Source organism: Papio anubis, chromosome 10, assembly GCF_008728515.1.
Source record: "Papio anubis isolate 15944 chromosome 10, Panubis1.0, whole genome shotgun sequence".
Classification (NCBI taxonomy): domain Eukaryota; kingdom Metazoa; phylum Chordata; class Mammalia; order Primates; family Cercopithecidae; genus Papio; species Papio anubis.
In genome coordinates this window covers 42818562-42837675 of record NC_044985.1, presented here as the reverse complement: position 1 = coordinate 42837675, position 19114 = coordinate 42818562, and the positions used below count along the sequence as shown (strand labels likewise).

Sequence of the window (19114 nt, the reverse complement as noted above, 5' to 3'; positions counted from 1 at the left end):
CCCAGCTAATTTTTATATTTTTAATAGAGACGAGGTTTCAACATGTTGGCCAGGCTGGTCTTGAACTCCAGACCTCAGGTGATCCACCCGCCTTGGCCTCTCAAAGTGCTGGGATTACAGGCATGAGCCACTGTGACCAGCCTAGTCCAAGAATTGAAACAAAGCTTATACTTTGTTAATAATAAGCACCTAATGAGTGTTAAACTACCCCTCACTTCAAAATAACTTACTGCAGAATTATTTTTTCAATTCCAGAAGCAAGTTAATCACATATTTTAAGGAAGAAGCCCCAAACCGTTGAGGATGACCTCTTAGCCCACCTCACAGATATGCTTTTAGCACAAACACACACACTTTCCATCATGTTATAAATACAGTTGGCTTCAATGCTGGTTATCACAGACTTTCAAAGTCACTGATTGAGTTCATCATAACCATTATCGCAGTGGATGTGAGGATAAATACCTTTAACTTCCTGTGCCCTACCTCCGGCCGTATTGTGCCACGGTAATCTAATTGACGTCCGTAGAGGAGCATTTCTCTGCCCGTCTAAATAACTCAGATCTTCCAGTTTGGTTGAGCTTGTTGCTGTAATATTAAACTGAAGTTTAGGATCTTCAAAGGTGACTTTAATCACTAAGCAATTCAGTTCAGGTTTTCAACAAAATTTACTTAAACGTCATTTTGGTATTGTTTGCCCCAGTTTATTTTTCTGGCAGTATCAAGTGAAAAGTAGTAAAAACCAAGCGCTTCTTTTTCTTAAAGTTATGTTGACTGAGTTGCCAGAATTCTCCATTATTCTTGGAAAGAGACAGAATTTACCATAAATTGTTTGATGAAGAAATCTGACAATCATGTGGCACACAGCAAAGCTTCAGTACTTACACCACAAGCAGGTGGCATGCTGCTAGATTCTTCTCTGCAGCTCTGGGGAGCTTTCCGCTGTTTGGAATGCCAAACTTATTAATTAAATGGGAAGATTCTATGTGTACAATTCTGTACAGCACCCAGAACACTAAAAGTTGGCTCAGTAGTAATAGTATAATCATATTCCTAAGCTTCGAATATGTGTAGACTTATATAAACATTATATATCATACTGCATTTTATAGGTGTATTTTTTTAATTCTAAAAATAAGTTACGTTTACCTCTGACCAAATCAGTAAGACTCATATCATGTAAGTATTTGTTATAAAGCGTTAAAAAGCCAGGTGCAGTGGCTCATGTCTGTAATCACAAGACTTTGGGAGGCTAGGGCGGGTGGATCATTTGAGGTCAGGAGTTCCAGACCAGCCTGGCCAACATGGTGAAACCCCATTTCTACTAAAACACAAAAAAAATTAGCTGGGCATGGAGGCGGGTCTCTGTAATCCCAGCTACTTGGGAGGCTAAGGCAGGAGAATTGCTTAAACCCGGGAGGCAGAGGTTGCAGTGAGCCAGGATCGTGCCACTACACTCCAGCCTGGGTGATAGAGCAAAACTCTGTCTCAAAAAAAAAAAAAAAAAAAAAATTAAAGATCTATTCAAACATTTATACAAGTTAGATTACAAAAATAACTAGCACAAAATAATTTTGCTAATTCTCAAGAAATCTTAGAAGCAAGTATATAGTACACGTTTTTGCCTTTTAAAAACCCCTCCTGTTATTACACTGAGGAAAATCTAAAATTAACCTAATTTGGTTTATGGGTTAAGCCCAACATGAAGTACTGTTGATCTTAGTCAGATTATTATCTTCCAGGACAAGAAAATATACAGTGACTTGAGGGCAAATGAGAGCCTAGAGGGAGTCATAGTGCCTGGGTAAAGGCTTCTTAGGACTGGGGACATCTTCAGTGGGACCAAGGTGCAGGGGACAGAAGTCAAGTTGGGCCACTTGTCTTCGGAAAACCCTCTGGCTGCCCAACAGGCTCTGACCCAGCAACCGGCTGCCGACCAGTGCCATCCATCCTACCTGCACCCTTCCTATTTCCCCCCACTAAGATCTCAGTCCTTCTCTTCTTCACTGTCTATATCATCCTCTCTCACTCCTTCATTCAACAGCTACCTGGGTGGCTCCAGGCCTGTGTTGGCATATCCCCTCTCACTGCATCCTCCAGTGGGCAATCCAACACATGCCCTGCCTACTCATCCTCCCAGCCAGCAAGAAACACCTGAAACCTTGACTTCACGACAGCATGCACCTATGCCTCTGTATCCTCCTGGTGCATATCCACAGTGTATACACATTTAGGTGAATACTCTGTGCACATTGCCAGTTACCACACAAATCTTTCCCATTAGAAAGCCTCGGCTAATTCCTTGTCAGGGCTTTTAAATGGATCAAATGTATAGTAATCCAAGGGCAGCCTCTAGCTTCTCTCTAGGTCCTTCGTAAGCAGGGTGTATAAAACCTCCCGGAGGGTCAACAGGACTACACTGTCTTCCCCCAACCTTCTTACCTCCCTGTAGTAACACAGCTTGGAACATTTCTAGGCTCCTGCCTGAGCCCTGGGACCCTTCTCCTTACACGCCTCATGATAAATGCACCCACTAAGGCACAGGTAGAAGGGGCAGGCAGCCATATTCATAATCTATAACTCATTTCAGAGCCAGAACAGTCATGAACATCTGACATAATGCTGCAGCCCTAGAGAATACAAAGATGCTTTAGAGCCTCAAACGTGTTGCCTATGTCCCTTCTTCCCCTGACTCCTTAGAACATAACAGTTTATAAATTTATAACAGCTGAAAGGATTAAAAATATGTGACCACAAAAGACATTCCAAATAAAGGATTGCAAAAATGCCCTAGATTGTATCTAAACAGATGCAGGAGATGGTAAGATTTCACAGGCCTGTTTTCAGATTCCCAGTCACTAGAGCTTCGGCACCAAAATCTGCAACAGAGCAGCCTCAGCACTTCCACAGCTCTTGGCTAATTCTCAATTTCAAATACGATTAAGCTGAGCTGAAAGTTGCAGCAGGGCCATAAGCCACCACCTGCCAGCTATCTCAGCTTTCTGAGGCATTTTCGAAGCCACCAACAGAGGTGCCAGTGAATAGGGCAGGCAGATATCTGTGGCTGAGCTATGTCCCCAGGTGCTCCCGACCCTCTGAGCAGGAAACGTGGGCCACTCTGCCCTCTCAGGCATGCCTAAGATTCTCAGATGTTACCTGTGCAAAAGTCAGACTCACATTCAGTATTTACCCATAAATGCTTTCAAAATCCTGAACACTACTCAGGGCCCAAAAAACCCAAAAGTAAAGCAATAATTTCATGCAACAATAAACCCACTGCTAGAATCTCTACAGTGAAATTAATGATACACTTGTTGTGCACACACACACTGTATCTAACATCTGGATGAGAAGCACATTTCAAGATGTGGAGGAAAGTTTGTTTTCTGGTGAGGGTGGGTTTGGTGGGGCAAGGCAGAGGGAAACATCTCTAAGCTGAACAAAGAGGAACATTTGCTAAAGTTGTGGACCAACCTATGGAAAGTCCATGCCAATAAGTTCAGGGAAATAACCAGTTTTAGGAAAACTGGATAGCGATCATGCTTGTTTCCTGGAAAATTAAACACAGTGTTCTATAATCCACTCAGAAAGTACTTTGAAAGGAAAAAAATAGTAAAAAATAGAACCCATTACCTAACTTCGATATGATTTAAAACATACTTTTAAAGGCTTTTAGGTCTGTTTTTAATAAAGCAAAGAGGTGTCCATGTCATGCATTTTGATGTGATATATAGTTGTACAAACCAATCCCACTCTAACAAATATCTTTACAAAGAAAATCTGTATAGTGAAATAATCTTTAAACCTAGCCAACTTATTTTTATAATCTTTGACAAAAAATCAAAATAAAAAAACCTGCCACCGTACTACATGGTTAACAGACAATTCCAGTTCTTGGTAGCAAGCTCAGTAAAGGACTTTAGGAAGAAGTTCTGCACCCAACCCCCTAGGGGTCAGCCCCATGGGGAGGCTGTGAACAGAGGTCTGGCATCATCCTTCCTTTACCTGCCAATCCTCATGTGCCAAAACACCTTTCCCACCAAAAGGCAATTTGTTTACTTGGATCATAACATGCAAATACTTCTAACAGATTTCTCTATATGGTCCTTCACATATTATTCTGATTCTTCTAACACTGAGAGTTCTCTGCTGCCCTGCTTGTAGCAGCCTGCCTTCTAATCACTAAATAGAGCTGCATAGAGTCTATACAACCTGAATCTTACTCTTCAATGGTACTTGAAAAATCTTGCCATTTCCTCTTAACTAAGGTTCAACTTCAGGGGCAGGAAGGGAGGCAATGAAGAATATACCAGACCCCTAGCTTGTTAACAGATACCAGGGAACAGGCCTTTGCTCATGTCTTTTCAAAATACGCATTTAGTTTAAAAAATACGCAGCACAGAAGAAATGAGCAAACCCATTAGGCCAGGTAGACTTTGCTCAAATCTAGAGGTAAAACCCTCCCATTCCACAGGAGGTCTAGCTCAAGGGCACACGCAGAAGCTAATGAATGCGCACAGCAGAAATCAGAAAGCTCTGCTCTATAATCACGGCAGCCTACTGGAAAAGCTCAGCTGACACCCACTGTCACTTCACATGGCAGGAGACCCATAAAGAACACCGAGCAGAAAACAACCCCAAATGGGATGCTTTTAACACTGTTAAAATTAAGGCAGTAATGTTTCCTAATTTTAAAATAGCTTGACTAAATTGAGCACAAGTTCACTATTTTTGTTGAAGTCAATAAAGTGATCAAGTTCTGGGATAATACAAACGACCCATTCATCAAAACTAGGTAAATACGGTCTAAAAGCGCCTTGGGTGCCACATACTCTGTCAAAGTGGTGGGACAGCGGTGGGAGGACAGGAAAGTTTGTGGGAGGACAGGAAAGTTTGTGGAAGGACTATCAGTCAACTCGTTTAATATTCTCTAGTATTTCTCTCTGGCAGACATGCCAAATCCCTCTCTTCTGGAACAAGGCCATTTCACTTCCTTGGAAAGTGAATTAGAGTTATGCCTCAGAACTTTTCCATTAGGGCCGCTTATTTATCAGCTACTTCAGAGTCCCATTGTAAAAAACACCCAACAACCACCAGAGTGACCCACCGCATTCTGAAAGCATAGTATAAATCACAGAGAAATTATCTGGTGTAGGAGCAGAGAATCTGGGTCCCTGCATTAGTAGAAGAGAAATGTTAAGTGCTACACTGATAACAAAGAAAGACTAGCAAGTTCCTCTTTTAAATTCAGCACAGGGGCATGTAGAAACCTTAAAAACAGGCACCACAGCTCAGATGCAGAGAGCTCCTTTCCCCACCCATCTGGAGCTACAGTCATCCTTCACTATGCACTGGAGATCAGTTCCAAGGCCCCCTGAGGATACCAAAATCCTTGGATGCTCAAGTTCCTTATATAAAATGGTGTAATATTTGCACATAACCTACATTCTCCTATATATTTTAAATCATCTCTAGATTACTTATGATACCTAATACAATGTAAATAACTGTGAGACTGTATTTTTAAATTATTTTTTATCGATTTTTTTCCTTGGTTATTTCTGCTACATGGCTGGATGAATCCATAGATGTGGAACTATAGATACAGGGGACTGACTGTATTCTCCTTGCTTGACACACACCTGGCAACCAGTCTGACTACTGACAGTCGCCAGCCTTTGTGCTCTTCTTTGTTCCAGCTGCTGCATCTTGGTAAAGCATGCCTGTCTCGAATATTTTCATTTCCTTGATTGAGAGCTCTTACTTCCATAGCTTACATTTTAAGCTGTGAGCTCCATTTTAACTGAATTGTACAGAAATTTGGCCCTCCTGCCTGTACGATTGGACTCAATTACACAAAAATAAGTTTGTAAGTTTGGTAAGAAGTTCCTTGAGCTGATCCTAACAAACTCACTCAACAATTCCCATTTACCAGGAGGTAATAAACAGTCATGAATTTTCTAAGGCGTAAAATAACAAAAACGGAGAGGAGAGTTTTTATACTTTCTTCTCTTGTATACAAGAGTTCGATAGTCCAAGTAATCGATTTAAAGAATTCCAGAGTAGAAGGATCACTTAAAAACCATTAAGTGCAGCCTTATTGTGTTTACAGATTAGTAAACTGAGGCTTAGAAAAGGTAAGTGCCTGACCCAGGGCCACGAAGCTGGCTTGTGTCTGGAATGTCTTCCCACGTGAAGACAGTGAACACAGGGCACCTCGGTCTCCCTGAGATAATCCTTCCAGGGAAAGGTGTGGCCTTACCTGCAACTGAGTTGGGCCGTGGCATTATTAGCGAGCTGGAGCCCTGAGAATAAGGGACTGGACCATCTCCAGCTGAGGATTCTGCTTTGGGCAGCGTGCTCTCTGCTGACCCGGTGGTCTCCTCTTCTGCCACTGGGGAGCAGTTATCTGCCCTGCGGTCATGAAGCACTCCCTTCTGAACCCCTAATCTTAGGCTTCCGTCTTTATTCCATTCCAAACTGGAGCCACTCCGGTCATCATTTTCGGATGAACTTGTAATTGTGGCTGAAATGAAAGACCAAAATACTTTGAAGGAGGCCAGGCACAGCTGGGGCTGAAGAGTTAAAACATGCACACTGCCCTCCCCAGGATCAATGGAAAGTTTTCCGGTCCACGCAGATTTTTATTCAAGTATGTTCCATACAATGTATTTTGGTAAATTAGAAGAATGTGGCTCACCAGGGGAAATAAGCTGCTAAATCACTCTACAGAGAAGAGGGGCAAGGGAGAAAGTCTGACAGGAAGATAATGAAAAAAATTGTCTAAAAAGTATCAGAGTTAAGAGTAAATTTATGTAACCTTATAATACATCCTCTCTTTTTAACAAAGATTACTCACAAAAGAATTCATGTCTCATTAAATCCCTTTGAACCTTTAAATATACTTTCCAAATTAATAACATTTGTTGGGGGTGGGGGAGCGGGAATGAACAACAGAATGTTTAATGCAGAAACGGTGCAGGAGAAAATCTTTAGAAACAAAAATACAATTATAAAGTCAAACAGAGAATTTGACCCTTAAAGCTTATAACATCTTTTCAAGATGATCCAGAGAGACTGACTTATTATTTCTTCAGCGGCATGAAATGGAAAACCTTCCCGTACCCAGCGCAGGTGAAGCACCAGCATGAGAAGGTATACTACGACTGCAGAATTCACATTTAATCTCCAAGAAAGAAAACCAGCACAGAAAAAAGGTACAAAAAATCTTTTGTAAACATCTTGGCAAAAAAGCAGAAAGAACATGGTCAAAGAGCGAAGCAATAATCACCCTACTTAGTTTCTACAAAGAGTCACTTTTAATTTAAAGATGCTGAGCCATATGGGATCCTCTTGCAACCACAAGTCATCACCTGGGCCACTCACGCGCCCCCCTCCCCCCCAACTGTTAGAACTAACGCTGGCTGCGTCCTTGAGAACAGGGGCCATGTCCACCGATGCCTCTTTCCCTATCTGGATTCCAGTCCCCTAGGCCCTCAACCCCAAGCCTGTTAAATGGGAGCGCGCAGGGCCAAAGTGCATTTAGAACCCAGCTCCTGGATCAGGCCCCTTTAGCCACATACCAAGATGATACACACTGAATCAGAAGGTGGTGAATTAGGTCAGGGTCAGTTATTTAGGATCAAAGGGTCTGAAAGGGTTTAGAAGTAAAGACAAAACTATTTCCTTGCGGTGGCCACAGGACATCCTGTCATAATTCTGACTGTCTTTACTCCTCCTGCTGCTGCAGCCTGGACTCATCACCCTCCCTGGTTGCCTATTTTAAAAATTCCCACATAAATGCTGAAGCCTTCCCTAGAGTATCCATGGCGATCTTTTCCTTTTCTGAACAGCACAGCACAGCACAGCACATAGTAAGTGCTCAATAAATGCTTGCTAATTGAATGAATGGGCAAATGAATAAACTTCAATTCCATTGTGGTCAGAGACACTACACTTAGAAGTTCAGGATCTGATTTTGGGTGCCCATTGTTATGACTCCCAGCATTTGCCAGTGTTCCATCAGCAGTATTAGACCCTATTTCCATGTCTTTGGAATCAATCACAGCCTTCCTTGTGTTTTTAAATGGACCATTTATATGAACATAGGCACAGCAAGTATGACTCTTTCCATTACAAAAATGCCAACGGTGTTGCTAACAGCAAAAGCTAGCATTTACTGAAGGTTTGCTATATGCTAGAAGTGTGCTAATGTTTTTCAGGAATGGTCTAATTTATTGGTAAGTTTATTGCTTATTAATGGTAATTATTAATGGTAATCTTGTTAATAAGCTGGAAGTATAAAAATGCAGGCAGTCCCATAACACAGATTGTGGTGTTACAAACCTTCACGTTTAAATCCAGTGTTTACAACTCAGAATACTTTTCTCAGACATATTGTAATAAGTTAGGTTCCCAGGCTACTCCAACATCCAAGTGACAGGAAGAGTTCCAGGCAAGGGAGACAGGGGATTTGTTTGGTTTTATTTCTGTGGCTGTTACATTGGAGAGCACATATTTGTAAGTTGAAAAATTAAAACAAAAGTCAAAGTACTCTCCCTAAGTGCCAAGCACTTCTGAATCAAACCCCAAAGATTTGAGTCCTAACTAGGACCTCAAGCAGGGGGAACAAGGACTTAGCTCACTTCCTGTTACAAGTGACAGCATTGCAATCAGGACCTCAGGGACCCATGGAGCAGCTGAGGACGGCTGGGAAGGCTAGGTCAGAGCTCCTGATGGCAGGACAAGTGGAAGGTGTGGCTCTCGCTGGCAGGCATGTGCCCTACACTGTGCCCAGCATCTCATGGCAGGGGCGTGGCGGGGGGGGGGGGGGGGGGGCGGGGGGGGGCAACACTCAGGTCCTGGCAGGGAGAAGAAAGAAAAGGGGTGGGGGAGGAAGGGCCCAGCTGCAGGAGCAGTCACTGGGAAGAGAAGTCCCAGATGGGGTAACTATTTAGAAATGAACATACTGTAAGGTCAGCGTTTATAAGAAGGAGACTAGTGAGGAAGAAGAGGCAGCCCTTCTGCTGCCCTCACAAAGTTCCTGTGAGAGATGCATTCCACAGTCCACATGTCCCAGGGTTCTCAGAGGCAGGGAGGCTGGTAAATCTGAAGCCACTCCACAAACACTCCTTCCTGGGATTCAATACCAGATGTAGCCAATACAGCTGGAAGCCCAGACACTCTCATCTTGGCTCAGCTCCATCTGAGCCCTGAAGCAGATCCAGCTGAGCAGATAAAGGCCAAATCAGTCTGGCTTCCCCGCACAACCTAAGAGCAACACCAAACATGGCAGCCCCGAAGTCCCCGAGAAAGAGAAAGCTGGTTCTTCCAATAAAGACAGGCTGCTCAAAAACATCTTTCTTTCTTCCAAGCTTACAGAAATTCAAACTCCTCATCAGGTTAACCCAGTCAGTCACTCTCAAGAATGCTTGTGGGTATACACACACAAGGGCAGCATCTTAACTGTGATGACTTTTTAAAAAAAATCTCTGAAAAGTGCTATTTGACATTTCCCAGAGACTGACTAATCTTTATAGCAGCTTAATAATTTTAAAATTCTAGCATTTTGTTTTTTTGGACTAGTATAGATGGCAGCTTCTGTCAATTACAGCTTGCTGTCATCACCCAAACTGAGTCTCAGCCACCCTTGCGACACAGAGCATTCTGAAACTGAGCAACTTATCAGGCCTTAAATTTCATAAAGCTGTGCCTCACAATTTAGTGTTAAATTCCATTTGGTCCCAAGGACAGTGTCTTACCTTCCTTTGTACTAGCGTACAGGGGTAGACTACTTCCAAAACTTTTTTTTTTTTTTGCATAATATGGGGTTTCACTATGCTGCCCAGGCTGGTCTCGAACTCCTGGCCTCAATCAGTCCTCCTGCATCAGCCTCCCAAGTAGCTGGGACTACAGGTACACATTATTGCACCTGGCTCACTTTCTTAATATAACAGGGCATGTACCTGATCACAACCCATGAGAGGAGGCAGATAGGCAGAGAACCATCGACCCCGCCTTACAGAGATGAAAGGCTCCAGAGAACCTGATATCTCTCGATTCTCTCTCTCTCTCTCTCTCACACACACACACACACACACACGTACGTGTATGCACAATTAGTGGTATAGCCAATACCAATTCTTCTGATACACACAGCATATTTTTAAAACACCATTTGCTTGCACGGTGCTCAACACATAAAAGGAGTTAATTACCTGTAGCTAAAAGTTCATGAAGTCTGCCTTGTTAAAAAGTCATCCACTCAGTCATCAAATGCTTTGCTCTATAAGGCTCTGAAACACGACTGCACTCTTTCCTCACCTTCTCAAGGTTTTTTTTTTTTTTTTTTTTTTTTTTTGAGACAAGGTCTCACTCTCTTGCCCAGGCTGGAGTACAGTGGGGCAATCTCGGCTCACTGCAGCCCCAGCCTTCCAGGCTCAAGCGATACTCCCACCTCAGCCCCCAAGTAGCTGGGACTACAGGCACCACACCTCGCTAATTTTTAAATATTTTTTGTAGAGACAGGGTGTCGCCACGTTGCCCACACTGGTCTCGAAGCGATCCACCCACCTTGGCCTCCCAAAGTGCTGGGATCCAACTTTTCTTTACCCCTTGCCTTCTGAAGGTTCTATGTTGAATGGACACTTAGAATCAGCAAAAGAAAAATAAAACCAGTGTAGGTCCAGGACCCTATGGGTAGTTTGGTGGGATCCAAATCAAGTTAATAGGCTTAAATGAACATCAAGAAGAAAGCTAACTATAACCTGACTACAGCGTTAGCCCAGAATTGTTTAGAAACTAAGGGCCAGCGATATCAAACATACGCCCACAAACAATTCATCAGATGGACCTTTGAGCTACAGAAGAGACAAGAGGTGAAAAGAGCAAGGGGCTTGCTGCAACCTTGGCTTCTCCCCTCTAGGGGGTCCACAAGGAGGTATGCATCTCCAGACCCGGTACCATTTTGGGCACTGGACATTTTGTCCTTATAAATATCACCTTCCATATGTGCTTTCTCTCTTTCCACTGGCTACCAGGAAACTTAGTTGTAAAGCTTTCTGCCCACTTACAAGAAGCATACAGTCTTATGAACGTGACTCCTCAATGCATCTTTTCTCTTGCCCTTCCTAGTTCATATGTTCCTCAACTCATACCTTTGTGGAAAAAGGAAAAATCCTGGTTTATTACATGTCTGTTTTTGAGCATTTCAAATCCACTGATGAGGAATTAACTAATGATCCTTAGGAAATCACAACAGTGGCTAAGATGAATATTGGAATACTGCTTACTATATGCCAGGCTTCACTCTAAGTTCTTTTTGTACTTCAACTCACTGACTCTGGTTAACAGCCCTATGGACAGGAAAGCCCCAGAACGCCCTAAGTCCCACTGTATCCCAGAACAGTGCTCTACACAGTTTTTTTGTTTCGAGACAGGGTCTCGCTCTGTTGCCCACGCTGGAGTGCAGCAGTGCAGTGACAGCTCACTGCAGCCTCGACCTCACGGGCTCAAATGATCTTCCCACCTTAGCCTCCTGAGTAGCTGGGACCATAGGCACGCACCACCAGCACCCCTGGCTCATTTTAAAATTTTTTTGTAGAAACAAAATCTCCCTATGTTGCCCAGGCTGGTTTTGAACTCCTGGGCTCAAGCGATCCTCCCACCTCAGCCTCACATGGTGATGGGATGACAGGCGTGACCCACCATGCTCGGCCTCTCTACACAGCTTTGATCATGCCATACTATTAAGACTCGGCATGCATCCCAAATACATGTACTACAAATTATGTACATATACTACTTTATTATAATAGAAAATACACATTTTGAGAGGATAAAAAAATCACAAATGAAAATTTTCTCCCAGAACATTATAGACTGTCTTGCATTCCCCATTTTCAAGAGGAGGACTCTGTAAACAGAGTGATTTGTCCTTTCCTGGGTGGCAGAGAAAATCAGACATGAGGGCATATGTCAAGTGCCTTAGGCATCATGAATGCTCAGGAATGTTTTCCTCCCCTCACAACTGAAGAAAAATAAAGTAGCACTTAAAAAGCAAACATTTTTTAACCTCTATATTTAGCTTAGTGGTTGACAGGAAGAATTTAAAGTTAAAACACTGGACCAATGAATTAACGATCAAACAAGAAAGGAACATAATGGTCGCTCCTAAAAGTGGGTGAAAGGAAGAAGTAAAGAGAAAAGGAAAAGCCCAGCACTGTAGAGAGACTGCCTCCCGTGACTAACAACTTTCCAAATTAGGTTTCACCGCTGCAGAGGAAGTCAGATCAGGAAAAGATCAGAGACAAGTCAAGGCAGCGAGCGCAGAAGTCTGTAGGCCTCTTGGCTGACAGGTGGCGTCCCTCTCTTGTGCACCCATACCTCATACCCAGCAGGCATTCAGGCCGCCAGGCCACATTTTGGATTTTCCCCAGTGTCTGAGGGAAAGCCCGCACAATGAAACCGGCCTGCCTTAAACCTTTCTGGCCAGAAATGCCAGACTGTATTTTTCTTTCCATCCCACCTAGACCCGGCCACCTGCAAACTAACCAACCACAAAGAACAAAGCCCCTGGTTCACCTGCGGTCACAGCTTTTAACCTGAGTGGTCTAGTGAAGACACTTAAGCCACCTTGCCTGGAATGCCAACAGAATGTCCCAGGTGGGACCCCTGCCTCACCCCTGCATCGTAACCTTCAGCTCCAGGGGACTTCTGGCTTCTCTTCTGCAACCGCCCAGCCCCATCAAATGCGCCACAGGACCCTGCTCCCTCTCTGGCCTTGCGCTGGGAGCTGTGTATGCTGGCTTGTGACAGCCAGATCTCTGCACCAAATTTCTAGCTCGGTGCTCACCTGTGTTGTGCAAGGCATGCTCTGCTATGACATGCAGCAAGGCCAGGGACCCGAGCCGCGCATTCCCAGCCACATTCATCAGGCCCTTCAATTCATCAGGCCCACCTAAAGGAATAGCTGGGAGCAGGCGGTGCTGGAGGGGGAGGATGCGACCCACCACACTGCCCAACTGAGTCTGACACAATGAAGAACAGTCTCCAGAGACAAGCCTAAGGATTTAAATAATATGACATTTTCCAGAAAAAGCACAATGTTTTGGTAAAGCTTCACATAACCTGTGCACTGAATGCACAGACACTGGAGCTTCTCACACAGTCTAGTGACCCTTTCCCAGACTTTGGAAGAGTTCGATTAGTGGTATCATTATGCACCCACAGCATACATCTTCAGTCAGAGGTATCAATCACTGTCATGTCTTAAACTCTTCTCAGTAATTGACAACTTGCTAAGACTCTCCACAGAACAGAAGACCATTTTGTAGTCCCACAAGTGGACAAGTTTTGACAATAGATGCTGTGCCTTATCTTTATTGTGCCAGTAGTGAACATGCTTGCTCCTGGTACACAGTAGGCGCCAATAAATGCTTGCTACACCAACAGAACAGTCTGAAGAATCCAACCACAATCTGAATAAAAGTACAGCAGGCTTTTTGCTGACTCAAATCATTGCCAAGAATCTCTTTCCCACATTAAGCATATTACCAAATTATATACATAAAGAAAAATTCTTCTCTTCACCCAAGAGATTTTAAAAAAAGGCTTCTATAATTAAGGATGATTTTAAAAATTACAGGCAATGTAGCAAAATGAATATTAACCCAGACTTGAAACAGTCTAAATAGTTATTACCAAATCAATTTCAAAGCATTTCAATTTAGTAGTGAGCAGGGCGATACAGGTGGCAACAAAGCAGTATTAGCATAAAATCAAAAGGGCAGGATTTACAACAAGTCAAAAAGGAAAATAAAGTACAATTAATTCATCTTTGTGTGCCTCTGCATCTGATTATCTCCCTTGGGACACAAAGTCCAGGAAATAAAAGGTCTAAAGCTACCTCTGGAATCACTTTCATTTTATAAGCCTTGCAGGAGGTAGGAGAGAGTCAAAGGAAGATAAAAGTCAGCCTGTGATAATTTTTTTTAACATCTTAAGCAACTAGGCAGAAAAATAAATATTATCAAACTCTAGCAAGCACCAGCAGGATACTAACCAGGTGTCTAATATTTTACTGCAAGCTACTTCTGCAAAACTGTTTCTACAAAGGTATTTCCCTGTCTAAATGCATACCTGCCTCTCTTGCTTCAAACTGAGCAAGAAGAAAACAAATGTAAGCATGAGGAAAGCAAAGGAAAGGCAATAGGAAGAGCCTGAATTCCGAGCACTTAATCACCCAGAAAGCCACCGAGCCAGGTGGAATGTGGCGGCTCATGCCTGCCAGCTCAGGTGCTGAGAGCCAGGCAGGTAGATGATATACCTGCTCTGTGTGGCAGACACACCCAGTTAGGGAGAGGCAGCCACGGTTCCCTCAGGGTCCCCTCCCTTCATGGAACTGTTCTAGCACCGCTTCTCCAAAGGAGGCAGATTCAGGACACTACAAAAATACTCCGGAGATTACACATCTCAACAGGTAAAGGCAGATTAAAAAGACAAATGGAGAGAGTGACTGACTTAACGGCCCCTCCCTCAGCCAGAATAAGTCCTCCCCTCTGCACATCTATCATTAATGGATAGGAAGGATTTCTTTTTATTTTGACAGGAAAGCTGGGTTTTTGTTTGTTTCTTCTCATCCAGGCTCTATCCTCTTTATTCCTAAATGCAGAAATAGCCTATTTTCTTGAAACTAATACACACACTTAAAATTTTATGATATGTACATAAAAATTAAATTTATCTCAAAGCACTTTAAAACACATTAAGTGATGCTTTGTTTGAAAATCAGATTGGTTTTCACATATTCTAATGAAAACATACTTTATATTTCTTTCTAAACTGGGATTAATACAGCTTACAGTTTCCATCTGTAACAGTAGGAAGCAAGTCATATTCAAAGGGATGTTACCAAGAAAAAATGTTTTCTCAGACAAGGAGGAAACACCTTTAAAAGCATACTTTGTAAAGTTTTTCTTTTCACAGTAAGTAACTGAAAGCTATTTTATGGTGATCGGCTACAGTTGGGTTTCACATTGAGAAAATTTTCACATTGCAAATATGAAAATCAGACACTAACTTCTAGATAATGCCAATGATTTTAACATGTAAAGAGTAAGGAAGTTCACTTAAAAAAAAAAGACAATCATAGGGAATTCAATTAATCCCATTCAGCTTCGACAGTCTTTCTACATGACAGAATTATTATTCTTCGAAAGACATTTATGTCAGAAGAACTTGGACCTCCTGAAAGAGGATAAAGTGGGACTTCCCTCCGGATAAGATAACACAGTTGAAACAGGGGCAGGAAGGGTTTACGAAGCCCTGGCCTCCAGAGAGGAAGACTGGAAGGGGCCCAATAAATTCTTCAACTGGTCACTAGCCTGCCCTTTCTCCTCCTAAGCAGTGGAAACAGAATACAGGCAGGGCACCTTATGGCAGTCCTGATGAAAACACATACTTTATATTTCTTTCTAAACTGGGTGCCCAGGCATGTGGGAACACACGCTTCCTGTCCCTGCATCTGCTGGGCAAAAATACTGAGATTAAATATAACCAACATGATGCAAATCAGCTTAAAGAGTAAAGAAAGGTCCAGGAATTTTAAAGGATGGTTTAGCACTGTCTGAAATTTCCCTGAACTGCTCTGAATAAACCATGCGAATACTGTACGTGGAATCCTGCTTTGAGCCCACCTGCTGCCCAAAGCTTGCAAGGCCTCGGCAGCTGTATGCACTTTGTACCAGTCCACCCCCAAAGCCTCTGCCATTCCAACCCCAGTAGAGCTGACAAATATTAAACTACTTAAAATGGAAAATTAAATGGAAAACCTCCTCCTGCCTTCTCCAGGCCCTATGTAATTGGGAGCATGGGTCCTCACCAGCCTGTTTTACAAGCCACTGTTAGATCTTCCAAAGTAGGAAGCCAAAGTATCTCATCTTCATCTCCGCCCACTAGGGTCATGGTGCTCCTGAATACTTTACTCTGTGAAACACTTAACGATGCCCAAAAGCTGCCATTCCCAGGCTACACCTTATAAAAACAGGCATGTTCTTCAGATGGAAAAAGGCACACCCCTAGTCCAGCAATCATAGAACCACAACTGAGTCATAGATAATCTGCTCTGTGAAGAGGCAGTGGAACCTGCACACCCTGTATTGATTTAAGAGGAAGCTCTTCCCCTTTCTGTCGCCACCACTCCTGCTTCAAAGACCTGTGGCTACAGTCCGCCTGGAGAGGAAATTCTTGTGTCTTTCCCTTCTCCTCCCTACCACACCTCCAGCGTGTCCTTTGGCAACAGGTTCTAATTCTGCAGGTCACGGAAGAAGAGAGAACACAGGAATGTTGTCAATAGCACTGCCTCCCTATCATCCCTTCTACAGCCTTTGCAACCTTCAGGAAAACATGGTGGGAGGCATGGTCTCCAGAGTGGGGGTCTTCTGGATGAGAGGGACTTACCAGCCACTTCCTAATTCCTTTTGCTTTCACCTCCAGTTGCAAGTTTTCATGCTCAGCCGAGTTAAGGGAACATGCTGGCTTGAGCAGAGGAAAAACGCAGCTTCAACGTCATGAAATGTACTACTTTGTCATCAAGGCAGAGGTTACAACACAGACACTGAAAGGTTTGACAAAGCCCACGAGGGATGGGGATCCTGCATAGCTTCTTTCTAAACGGAACGTTCCCTCACCCGATGCAACTTGACAGTGGCAACACTTCCCTTTCCTTAACTGATCATTTCCAACAGCACGCTAGGAACCTAGTAGATAGCTGGATTAATGAGACCCCTGTTTATATCTGGAGAGAAAATTAAATAACAGAACAAGAACAAATACTCTGAAGGGGAATATTGAGACACTATGGGGAACATATAGGAAGGTGTCTAATCAGTCAGTTACTGGGTGGGACTATATAAGTATTAAGAACCTCCTGCAGCTTAATCTTTCATTGACAACATATGCAAAAAAAACCAGAGCCATTTCTTTCCTCTGCTTAGAATACCTTAAAAATTGTGGCACTGTATCTCAGTGAGAAAGAGAAATAAATGAATGGGTGGCTCTCAGTTATTAGAAGTTTGGGCCGGGCACAGTGGCTCATGCCTGTAATCACAGTACTTTGGGAAGTCAAGGTGGGAGGAATGCTTGAGGCCACAAATTTGAGACCAGCCTGGACAACATAGTGAAATATGTTAAAAAAATTTTTAATGAGCTAAGTGTGGTGGCACATGCCTATAGTCCCAACTACTCGGGAGCCTGAGGTGGGAAGATTGTATTAGCCCAGAAGTTTGGCTGTAGTGAGCTACAATTGCACCACTGCACTCCAGCCTGGGCAACAGAGCAAAATCCTGTCTCAAGAAAAGTTTGTAACTGTCAAAGCCAAAAAAAAAAAAAAAAAAATATTTGGTTATAATCAGAGGCATGTAATGCCAATGGCCAGGACGTTCAAAAGAAAAAGCCTGTCAAAACAACACTGCACTGGCCACATCCTTGAAGATAAATTATCTGCAGGAGATGAAATTTCAGAAGAACTGAGAATACTGTGAAGAAAGTCATCTGGTTATCTCAGAATAAATACCAAAGATGTATCTATGGTGGACAGCTCAGAAGAGATAAGAACATAAGAACAGAAGTAACAGTGGGAAAAATTAGCTGAACTAGACTAAACAGCAGCTGGGGAAGCAGGGTAAGATGAGAATGGGGAATTAGCAGAATAAGCTCACTGGAAGGCCTTCAAGCTGAGTGAAAATAATTTAAATTTGCTACACAAAACTCAGCCTATGATTTATATGAAATGTCCAGAATAAGCTACAGAGACAGAAAGATTAATAGATTACTGGTTGACTAGGACTGGGGAGCTTGGGGTAGGAAAGAGTGTGCCTTCTAATGGTCACAGGGTTTCTTTTGGATAATGAAAATGTTCTAAAATCAGATAGTGGTGATAGTTGCACAACTTTTTAAATATACTAAAAACCATCCAGTGGTTCAAATGAATGAATACTATGGTATGTGAATTTCATCTTAATAAAGAATGAAGGCAAAATAAAACAAAAATCCACTAAAGATTCTGATTCAATTGAAAATTATGGCAAGAAGCTGCCTTCCTTAAGCTGAGGGGTCCCTCACGAAGCTATAGTGAGGTCTATACCAAAGAGCCCACAATCCAATCGCAAGAATCTCACTGACCTTCTGGGGCAATCCCCAAAATGCAAACTGGATGAACCTGCTGTCTGGTTTTCCAAATTACATTTGAAATAAATCACAGGTGACTAAAGAAAATAAGGAGCTCAAATGTCGTTCATTCCATTTGATTACATATTAACGTGGAAGCATTCAGTTCACAATAAAACAAACTATCCCTCAAAGACATGTGGAATGGGGACTCAGCAAAAGGGGAGTTAAATCTTTCAGAAGAGCTCCCTGTGAAACTGCAGTATAATCTTGGAACAGAGGAAGGTCTGAACAATCCCCTCCAGGGGTCCCACCCATCTTTATCTGAAAGGCACCAAGCTGGAGACCTGAGTCACAAAGACACTGGAGCCCAGCTGCAGAAACATAAATGCAGTCTGTCTGAGATGGCATGTAAAAATAAAGACTCTTAAATTCCACGGATGATTCTAATATAAACCTGGGACTGAAAACTACTGGATTAATCAAAATCCTTAAATTTCTTAATTTTCTAGAGAAAGAAAGTGTGCAAAAAAGGTAAATTCAATGTTGCTCAAGTCACCTGGCAAATTGGCCTAAGAGTCAGGACTGGAACCCATGTCTCCTGACCCCTAGGCTTCAGGACAACCACACTTATTGCATGGGTGTGGGGGCTCAGGGAGGTCATCCTTAGAAAATTCTGGCCTCAAAATGCAGTCAGATCCCATGATAAGAAACTCTAGAGAACACACACCTGAGCTATCATCAGGAAAATAAGTGACCTTGAGATTGGGCTAAGACGACGTCTTAATATGCAGGAATTTCATTGCTCTGCTGTGTGCCCCAGTGGGACCTGATGCCCAACAAATGGAACTGAATATAGAAGAGCAAAGATTTTTGTAATTGCACAGACCAGATCTGATCTGGAATTTTTTTTTTTTAAACAAATGAGCTGAGTGTTACAAAGTAAACA

At 42.8% G+C, this 19114-nt stretch overlaps 1 protein-coding gene across 6 annotated transcripts in view; it reads right to left on the bottom strand.

Annotated features, from left to right (window-relative positions):
- Positions 1–19114, bottom strand: part of TANC1 (tetratricopeptide repeat, ankyrin repeat and coiled-coil containing 1) — a 135651-nt gene that overhangs the window by 63134 nt on the left and 53403 nt on the right. For 4 of the 6 annotated variants that reach the window (XM_031651286.1, XM_031651281.1, XM_031651283.1 and 1 more), the window contains 2 exons: positions 6263–6526; positions 466–588 (listed from right to left, as the gene is read on the bottom strand). In XM_031651286.1, the coding sequence (XP_031507146.1) occupies positions 466–588; positions 6263–6526 (387 nt within the window). The remainder of the gene's footprint in view (positions 1–465; positions 589–6262; positions 6527–19114) is intronic. The other 2 variants (XM_031651282.1, XM_031651284.1) reach the window with 2 other exon arrangements.